This window comes from Melospiza georgiana, chromosome 26 (genome assembly GCF_028018845.1).
Source record: "Melospiza georgiana isolate bMelGeo1 chromosome 26, bMelGeo1.pri, whole genome shotgun sequence".
Lineage (NCBI taxonomy): Eukaryota > Metazoa > Chordata > Aves > Passeriformes > Passerellidae > Melospiza > Melospiza georgiana.
The window spans coordinates 4,033,555-4,042,587 of NC_080455.1; the positions used below are offsets into that span (position 1 = coordinate 4,033,555).

The 9,033-nt window shown below is 59.2% G+C and overlaps 2 protein-coding genes across 2 annotated transcripts; one reads left to right on the forward strand and one right to left on the reverse strand.

Annotated features, from left to right (window-relative positions):
* The first annotated feature begins 558 nt into the window (after nucleotides 1-558).
* Nucleotides 559-4,614, forward strand: LOC131093516 (la-related protein 6-like). Its single transcript, XM_058040702.1, has 4 exons — nucleotides 559-725; nucleotides 1,808-2,006; nucleotides 3,147-3,442; nucleotides 3,846-4,614. Exons 1-4 carry the CDS (start codon nucleotides 559-561, stop codon nucleotides 4,405-4,407), a joined length of 1,224 nt encoding a protein of 407 aa, XP_057896685.1. The 3' UTR covers nucleotides 4,408-4,614.
* Nucleotides 4,615-5,765: 1,151 nt separating this feature from the next.
* IFI30 (IFI30 lysosomal thiol reductase) lies at nucleotides 5,766-8,693 on the reverse strand. The gene is made up of 7 exons (XM_058040707.1): nucleotides 8,515-8,693; nucleotides 7,748-7,927; nucleotides 7,231-7,305; nucleotides 7,061-7,156; nucleotides 6,832-6,984; nucleotides 5,964-6,032; nucleotides 5,766-5,880 (listed from the first exon to the last, which is right to left on the reverse strand). The coding sequence occupies exons 1-7, from the start codon at nucleotides 8,656-8,658 to the stop codon at nucleotides 5,815-5,817; spliced, it is 783 nt and encodes a 260-aa protein (XP_057896690.1). The 5' UTR covers nucleotides 8,659-8,693; the 3' UTR covers nucleotides 5,766-5,814.
* Between the last annotated feature and the right edge of the window lie 340 nt (nucleotides 8,694-9,033).

Sequence of the window (9,033 nt, forward strand, 5' to 3'; positions counted from 1 at the left end):
GTGGCTGTCCCTGCACAAGGCAGGGAAACTGAGGCACGGACAGAGGCCTCGTGCTGCAGTTCTCTGCCCCCCTGGCTAGCAGAGGGGACAGGTTCTGCTGGCCCAGCCCTGCCTGGCCCTGCAGCTGAGGCAGGAGGAGCCTGGCTGATCCCAGGGCTCAGCTGGGGCCCTTTAACCACAAACAGGTTTCACCTGGAGCAGCAGTGTGGGGGCAGGTCCACAGCCACCCCTGCAGCTCCTCCAGGCTGTGTTTATAAACCCACACCCTCCTCACCCCAGGGGCTTTCTCTCTCTCTTCCCTTTTTTTTTCCCCTTTATTTTTCTTTTTTTTTTTTTCTCTCTTTTTTTTTTTTTTTTTTTTTTTGCCTTTTTTTTGGGAGCTTTTGAGGTATTTGGGAGTTGCTGCCTCGGGGTGTTTGGGATGTTCTGCTAGAGCTTAGAATTTCCTCCCATTGCTAGCAAGCAGGTAAGGACACACAACCATCACCCACCCCATGGCTGGGCTGGCAGGGCTGTCCCAGCATTGTCCCTCTGTGTCCCATCCCAGGTGAAGGGACAATGTCCTCCCGTGGCCCTGGAGCAGCCCTGGGGCTCGATTCCCAGCCCAGCTGCAGCCCCCCGGTGCCTGCACCAAGGAGTTCCCCCCTGGCTCGGCCTCTCTGTGCCCCCTGGAGCTGCTCCCTCGCCCTGCTCGGCCACGAGGAGCCCGTGGAGAGTGGCACCAGGTACGGGCAGGGCTGGGCCGGGCCTGGATGGGGACAGGGGACACGGCTGGGGTGTGTTTGGTACAGCCTGGGAGGCTCCTGACGCTGGGCTGGGGCTGTTCCTTTTGGCTAAGACAAGATTGGTGGGCACGGGCTGGGGTCATTCCCTGTGCCCAGGGCAAGGCTGGGGTCATTCGCTGTACCCTGGGCAAGGCTGGTGGGTACGGGCTGGAGTTATTCCCTGTACCCAGGGCAAGGCTGGAGTTATTCCCTGTACCCAGGGCACAGGTTGGGGCTGTTCCAAGTGCCCAGAGCAAGGCTTGGGCTGTTCCCTGTACTGTGGGCATGGGCTGGAGTTATTCCCTGTACCCTGGGCAAGGCTGGTGGGTACAGGCTGGAGTTATTCCCTGTACCCAGGACAAGGCTGGGGCTGTTCATTGTACCCAGGACAAGGCTGGTGGGCACAGGTTGGAGTCATTCCTGATGCCCAGGGCAAGGCTGGGGCTGTTCCCCATACCCAAGACAAGGCTGGAGTCATTCCCTGTGCCCAGGGCAAGGCTGGTGGGCAAGGGCTGGGACAGTTCTCTATACCCAGGGCAAGGCTTGGGCTGTTCCTCATACCCAGGGCAAAACTGGGGTCAATCCTTGTACCCAAGGACAAGGCTGGTGGTCTCCCAGGACCTTGGGGAAGGCTGGTGGGCACAGGCTGGAGTCATTCCCTGTGCCCAGGGCAAGGGAGGTGGGCAAGGGCTGGGGCTGTTCCCTGTACCCAGGGCAAGGCTGGGGCTGTTCCCAGGCTGGTGGGCACAGGCTGGAGTTATTCCTTGTACCCAGGGCAAGGCTGGTGGGCTCCCTGGACCCTGGAAAAGGCTGGTGGGCACAGGCTGGGGCTGTTCCCTGTGCCCAGGGCAAGGCTGGAGTAATTCCCCATACCCAGGAGAAGGCTGGCGGGTATGAGCTGGAGTTATTCCCCGTACCCAGGGCATGGGCTTGGGCAGTTCCCCATACCCAGGGCCAGGCTGGGGCTGTCCCCGGGTGTCTCTGCTGTCCCAGCACGGTGGCCTGGGCAGCAGCCGAGCCCTGTGTCCCCATTTCTGTGCCAGGAGCCGCTGCGAGCCGGGGGTGGCGCTGCTGGAGCGCTCCTGCCCCGGCCCCGACCCGCAGCTGCTGCGCAGGATCGTGGCGCAGGTGGAGTTCTACCTGTCCGATGAGAACCTGGCCAGGGACGCCTTCCTGCTCAAACACGTGCAGAAGAACAAGATGGGCTTTGTCAGCATCAAACTGCTGACATCCTTCAAGAAGGTGGGTCCTGGGGGTGCCTCCTGTGGGGTGTGTGGGGGGCTCAGTGCCCAGGGGAGCAGGGAAAGCTCCTGAAATCATCCCCAGGGCTGGATTCACCTCTTCTACCCATGGAAGTGATCACCCCTTAACAAAAACCACCCAGGGAAATGCTGGTGGTGTGGCTTAGGGGGAAATTGTGGCTCCTTGCCAGAGCCTGGGGGACACTGGGGCTGTCAGCAGAAGGGGGACATTGTGACATTGGGGTCCCAGCCTGCCTGGAGGGGGGTTTAGGGTGCTCTGGGGGATATTGTATGGGGTCCCAGCCTGCTGGAGGGGGGTTTAGGGTGCTCTGGGGGACATTGTATGGGGTCCCAGCCTGCCTGTAGGGGGGTTTAGGGTGCTCTGGGGGATATTGTATGGGGTCCCAGCCTGCCTGGAGGGGGTTTAGGGTGCTCTGGGGGACATTGTATGGGGTTCCAGCCTGCCTGGAGGGGCATTTAGGATATTGTATGGGGTCCCAGCCTGCCTGGAGGGGGTTTAGGGTGCCCTGGGGATATTGTATGGGGTTCCAGCCTGCCTGGAGGGGGTTTAGGGTGCTCTGGGGGATATTGTATGGGGTCCCAGCCTGCCTGTAGGGGGGTTTAGGGTGCTCTGGGGGATATTGTATGGGGTCCCAGCCTGCCTGGAGGGGGTTTAGGGTGCTCTGGGGATATTGTATGTGGTTCCAGCCTGCCTGGAGGGGGTTTAGGGTGCTCTGGGGGACATTGTATGGGGTTCCAGCCTGCCTGGAGGGGCATTTAGGATATTGTATGGGGTCCCAGCCTGCCTGGAGGGGGTTTAGGGTGCCCTGGGGATATTGTATGTGGTTCCAGCCTGCCTGGAGGGGGTTTAGGGTGCTCTGGGGGATATTGTATGTGGTTCCAGCCTGCCTGGAGGGGGTTTAGGGTGCTCTGGGGGATATTGTATGGGGTCCCAGCCTGCTGGAGGGGGGTTTAGGGTGCTCTGGGGGATATTGTATGGGTCCCAGCCTGCCTGTAGGGGGGTTTAGGGTGCCCTGGGGGATATTGTATGGGGTCCCAGCCTGCTGGAGGGGGGTTTAGGGTGCTCCCTACCCCTGTAGGAGACGCAGAGTGATGGGCATTCCACCCCCTGTGTGCCCAGGTGAAATACCTGACCCGGGACTGGCGCCTCACCCTCTACGCCCTCAAGTTCTCGGCGCTGCTGGAGGTGAACAAGGAGGGCACCAAAGTGCGGCGGCGCCTCCCCATCCCCGAGCACCTGCTGAGCATCCCCCCGAGCAAGCTGCTGCTGGTCTGGGAGCTGCAGCCGCGGGAGCAGGACCTGCCCCTGCAGAAGACCTTCCTGGACACCATCACCAGGATTTTCAGCCCCTTCGGAGCCATCGCCTCCATCCGCCTGCTGCGGCCGGGCCGCAAACTGCCCTCGGACGTGCGCAGGTGAGAGTGGGGCCCTGGAAAAAGTTAAAGATGGAGTCTAAAATGTTAAGCTTTGTGTTTTCCCAGATCAACTGCACCTGGGCAAGCAGTATGATGAATTGTATAATTGTTCGATGTGAGGATTGTTTAGTAATTAAATATAATTCTTATATAACCATAAGAAGAATAATGAGAAGCTATGTTGGAAAGTCAGAGGGGGGCTAAATCCATGTATATTATAGAACAATATAAGTTAAATAATTAACATGGAAGTTATATAACGATAGAGTATAAAAACATGATCATTTCAGATGTATGGTCAGAGTCAGATTTGGGTTGAATATACCCTTGGCACCCAGAGCTCTTAACAAAAAGCACCGCATATAATCCCTCGGTGATTATGTGTTTCTGCACGCTAACACAGGTACTCGGCGAGGTTCCCGGAGCTGCTGAGCCGCTGCTGTGCCCTGGTGGAGTACGAGAGCCTGGAGAGCGCCCGCAGCGCCGCCGACAGCATCGGGCAGTGCGACTGGCGCAGCGGCATCAGGGTGGTGCGGCTGAGCGGCAAGGGAGGCAAGAAGAAATCCAGCGAGGAGAAAGCGGCTTGGAAGGTGCCACCAGCACCGGCTCTGAGCATCCCCCGCAGCCCCAGGGAGGGGTCCCTGCCCTGCGGTGATGCTGCAGGGTCGCTGTCCTTCCTCCTGCACCAGGAGCTGCTGGCACCGACCTGGCCTGGCGGTGATTTCACAACGGGACATTCCAGAAGCTTCCCCTGCTCGTTCCTCCCTGAGCTCGGGGTGGGCACTGAGAGCTGCCCTGGGGGTGCAGCAGGGTCCTGGACACCCTGGGGCAGCGGGCTCTGTCCCAAAAGTTCCCTCAGTGATGCTCAGGGGGTGTCTGAGCCCCTCAGCCTGTGGGACGGGGTCCTGCCCTTGCCCCACAGCCCCAAGAGCTTCAGGAGAGAAGAGCTCGTCCTGCGGCGCTGAGAATCCTTCAATCCAGGGCTGGGGGTTCTCACTGTCTCTTTTTTTCCCCTTCTTCTCTCTCGAGAGGAAGGCTTTCCTATGGTCCTGCGAGCTGTGGGCAGTGGCAGAGCAGCTGAGCCAGGGCACAGAAGTTTTGGGGCACGGGCGATGCTCGAGGCAGAGCAGCAGCAGGAGCTGTGCTGTGCTCATGCCAGTGAGACTGTGCTTGCTCAGGGCCCAGAGCTGGGTTTGGGGTCCAGGTTTTGGATGAGAAATGGACAATAAAGAGAGATGAAGTTTCCAGGCACTCTCTGGTTGATGGTGTGATTTTTTTTTTTGGGGGGGGGGGGGGTTTGTTGGTTTTTTGGGGTTTTTTGTTGGGTTTTGGGGGTTTTTGTTTTGGGGTTTTTTTTGGTTTTTTCCCCCTTATCTTTCCAGGCCTTGCTGCTGCCTGAGCTGCAGCCAGACAATGGAAGGAGGGTCCCTGCCTACAGCTCCCTCCCTTGCTGTCCTTGGGCTGGTGGGGACACTGAGGGGTGCCCAGGTTGAGACAAGAGTGATGCTGTGGTGGCAGGGCCATGGTTTTTCCTTGCTCTTGGCTGCTCAAGGCTCTCTGGTATCCCTCAGGATGGAATCTGGGGGTTTCTTGTGTCCCTCCTGCTCCCACAGCCTCCCCAGCTCCTCTGGGAAAGGGTTTAGGGAGGTACAGGTGGCTGTCAGGGTGTGCAAGTGCTCTTGGGCTGTGCCCAGAGCTGGGATGAGTCTCACCTCATGTGAGAAGAGCTTTGAGCAGCCCCTGCAGTCAGGAGCCTCTGGCTGAGGATGAGGAGGATGGAAAACAAAGCAGGTTTGGGTTCTGGTTCTCACCCAGGCAGGGCCCTGGCACTGAAGAGTTGTTCTACAGGTAGAGAAGAGAATTCTCTGGATTAACAATTCCTTGTCCTTGTGGTGAATTTCATGCCCCAGACACCAGCTGGGAATGGCTTCTTGCTGGGGCAAGCAGGTCTGGGAAATTCCAGAGAGATTTGTTTGTCAGGGAAAAGATTCCATCCTAAACCTGCTGGTTGGGAATGGGGAGGGACTGGTGGGAACTGGGATGGTCTTGGCCCCAGTGCTCCTGAAATCATTGTTGTGTTTAATGCTGTCAGTGTGAGGAGAGAGATGGACACAGGAACTGCTCCCCAAGACTTGGAGAGAGGAAATGTTCTGCTGCTCAGCAGAGTTCCATGGGAATCTTCAAGGGGTTCCTCTGTGACCCTCTGGAGCGGGTAATTCCCAGGTCTGGAGGGCAATCCCAGTGCCCAGCCCCTTTCCCTTCCCACTGTGCCAGGGCACAACACCCCCTCCCTGCTCCCCCAGCACAGCACTCCAGATCCTGCTGCTTTTCCATAAAAAATCCTTTTTATTGGCCTCTCCCTCAGCGCTCCCTCAGCGTCTGCAGCCAGGCGGGATCCTCGGGGCCTTGGTGCCCCCGCAGGCCTCAGGCTTCTCCCCCTGCCAGAGAGCAGCCATGAGAGCCCCAGCAGGGACAGGGACGTGTCCCCAAGCCCTGCTGTCCCCACAGAGCCCTGTCCCACCTGGTAGAGGTGACAAACCAGCGCCAGCAGCGAGGCCTCGGCCTGTGCCTGCAGCTCGTCCGTGTGTTTCTGTGGGGGGACAAGGGCTGGTCAGGGGCCTTTTCAGGCCATAAAGCTGGGTCCCAGATTTATGGGGCTGGGGCTGTAACAATGGCTTTTCAGGCCACAAATCTTGGAGAGAGGCCGAGAAGGAATTTATGACAGAATTTGTTTTGTTTTTAGGGCTGTGGCCTTACTACGGGGTGCTGGGGCTGGTTGTAGCAGGGGTTGCAGGGTGAGGTTGACTGGTAAGTTTGGGGGTCTCTTTTATCTCTTTGGTGCTTGTTATGGTTTATTTAGGGGGGATGTTGGTAGTGTTTGTGTATTCAGTGTCACTGGCAGCGGATCTTTATCCAGAGGCTTGGGGTAGTTGGGGTGTTGTTGGTTATGGCAGGTTTAGGTTCTGGTGCCCATCAACCAGCCAGGGCCCTGGCACTGAGGAGTTGTTCTACAGGTAGGGAGAAAAATTCTCGGGATCAGGAATTCCTTGTCCTTGTGGTGAATTTCACACCCCAGATCCCAGGTGGGAATGGCTTCTTGCTGTGGCAAGCAGGTCTGGGAAATTCCAGAGAGAATTGCTTGTCACAAGTGCTCAGGGAAAAAATTCCATCCTAAACCTGCTGGTTGGGAATGGGGAACTGGGATAGGGCTGGTTGTGATGGTGGGGCTGGTCATGGGGGGTGTGTTGGGGTTATTGGTGGATGAGGGGATGGTGAATATTGGGGGCTCCTTGTCGGTCTGGTCAGATTTTAGTGTTGTATTCAGAGGGGTGAACAGCCATGCTTACAGCCCCAGGGTGTCCCTGGCAGCCCGTGCCCCCCTGCCTTACCCCATTGATGGTGATCCAGGGCACGTACTGGTGTGGAGGGTCCAGTGCCTCGGTCAGCTGGGCGTTGTGGTGCATCAGGGCCACCCCTGTGTCCCCCTGCACGCAGGCGCTGATGCGGCCGCTGTCCACCTCAGGGGCATAGATCTGCAGGCACTGCGGGCACAGGGGACACTCAGGGGGACAGGGACATCCCCCATGAGGGGCAGTGAGGGGCGGGGAGGGGACATACAGCCTCCAGGTTCTTGGTGACAGAGCTGCCCGACTCCAGGCAGAAGATGACGGGGAAGTAGGTGCTGAAGTTCTTGGCCTCGTGCATCAGACAGGCCTGGGGGAACAGGGCGGGCGATGAGGGGACACTGGACCCCTCCATGCCAGCCCTGTGGGAACGGGCACTGTCACCTCCATCATGTTGCCCAGGCATTCCTCGGGGCCGTGCTGGCACTGGAAATCCAACTTGCCGCTGACGTTCCTCTCCTGTGGGACCAAGAGGGATGAGCAGGGCCAGCACCACCAGGGAGAGCGCCGGCTCCTGTCACAGACATCTTTTCATTAAAAATCCTTCCCTTAGGGTTTTTTCCTTCTGAGAAGCCTCAGAAACAAAATGTAAACAATTATTATCTGCTGCTGTGGGATGCAGCATGTAGATCCATGATTAGTCTCTTGTAGATGTTTGGAATTAACGGCCAATCATGGCAGAGCTGGCTCTCTCTCGGTCCGAGCCACAAACCTTTGTTATTCTTTCTTTTCTATTCTTAACTAGCCTTCTGATGAGAACTTTTCTTCTATTCTTTTAGTATAGTTTTAATGTAACATATATATCGCAAAGTAGTAAATCAAGCCTTCTGAAGTATGGAGTCAGCATCCTCACCTCTTCCCTCATCTGAAAAGCCCTGTGAACATGGTCACAGGCTCCTACCTGGGCATTGCCATAGGGCACCAGGGTGATGTTCAGCATCTCCTCGGGCAGCAGCAGCCAGGTGGGGAAGAGTTTCAGCACCAGGAACTCGCGGCAGGCCGGGCACAGGCTCTCGTAGTACAGGCTCAGCTCCACGGGCGCGGCCGCGGGGCGCGGGAGGCTCGGGCAGCTGCTCTCCACCTGCACACAGAGGGTTTCGGGGTGCACGGGGGGGTACGGGTGCTGCACCCCCGTTCTAGTGTCTGTAGGGATGGGGTGAAGCTCCGGGATGCAGGGAAGAAGGGGCAGATGAGGGCGCGCAGGGCTGGAGGGAAGTGAGAGTGGCCGGGAGTTTTTGGGGCTTTCCACCAGAACTTCCCCAAAACATTTCAGGGGAAAACAAATTTAGAGCAGGATGTGCCTGGGTGGGGGGATGGCCCAGCACCCAGTGACAGGGGGAAGCTGCAGCCCCGTGGGGCTCACAGGGCGCTGTCAGCACCCGGCTGTTTGGGGCAGAATAAGCCAAAAAAAGCAGTTTTAGGCTTAAAAAGCTGAAGTGCCAGGGGCAGCTGGGGAGGGGATGCAGGCAGGGTTCTGCTGGACCACAGCCGTTCGCCGGGGATCTGGGGAATGCCGTGGTGCCCGTGTGGCTCTGAGCATCCCCGTGGATGTGACAGCCTGAGCGACACTCGCAGCTGGCATTAGCCCCCGGCATCGCTGCCCCAGCCCTGTCCCCGCGTCCCGGTGACCCTGCCCTTGTCCCCAGCCCCGGCAGCAGCAGCTCTGACCTGGCAGGCGACAGCGGCGTCCCGAGATCTGCACCAGCGGTGGGCAGGGTGATCACAGCCGGGGGCCGCGCCGAGCCCCGGCGCCACCAGGGCCACCAGGGCCACCAGGGCCAGCAGCACAGGCAGCGCCACCGCGGGGGCCATCGGGACGCCGGGGTGACGCGGAAATGAGCCCGTCCCAGCGGGGACTTTTAAAGCCGGGCAGCGCCCGCCCTCCGGCCCTGCCTGCCCTTCCTGCCGCCCCGGCCGCCGCCTCCCGTGACGCTGCCGCCCCACGTGGGCTCCGCCGCTCCCGCTGCCCCCGAGTACGGGGATCGGGCCCCGCTGCCCCCGAGGGAACTGGGACTCGGTGCCCCGCGGGTTCTGGCAGTGAAACCCGGCCCGAGCAGCCACGCGTGGAGCTCCCCGAGCAGCAAACGGGGCTGGGGGTCGGTACAGCCGCGGTGGGTGCGGGACGGAGCCGCTCCGGTGCGGGAAGGGGATGCAGCCCGAGATATCCCGAGTTCGATCACGGGAACC

Bases quoted from the DNA above. Each gene is read 5' to 3' on its own strand.
- LOC131093516 (XM_058040702.1), top strand. From the start codon at position 559: ATGTCCTCCCGTGGCCCTGGAGCAGCCCTGGGGCTCGATTCCCAGCCC. The intron at 726-1,807 runs GTACGGGCAGGG...TTTCTGTGCCAG, and splicing joins CCCGTGGAGAGTGGCACCAG to GAGCCGCTGCGAGCCGGGGG. The intron at 2,007-3,146 runs GTGGGTCCTGGG...CTGTGTGCCCAG, and splicing joins TGCTGACATCCTTCAAGAAG to GTGAAATACCTGACCCGGGA.
- IFI30 (XM_058040707.1), bottom strand. From the start codon at position 8,658: ATGGCCCCCGCGGTGGCGCTGCCTGTGCTGCTGGCCCTGGTGGCCCTG. The intron at 7,928-8,514 runs GTCAGAGCTGCT...CTCTGTGTGCAG, and splicing joins ACGCCGCTGTCGCCTGCCAG to GTGGAGAGCAGCTGCCCGAG. The intron at 7,306-7,747 runs GTAGGAGCCTGT...TTGGTCCCACAG, and splicing joins TGCCCTATGGCAATGCCCAG to GAGAGGAACGTCAGCGGCAA.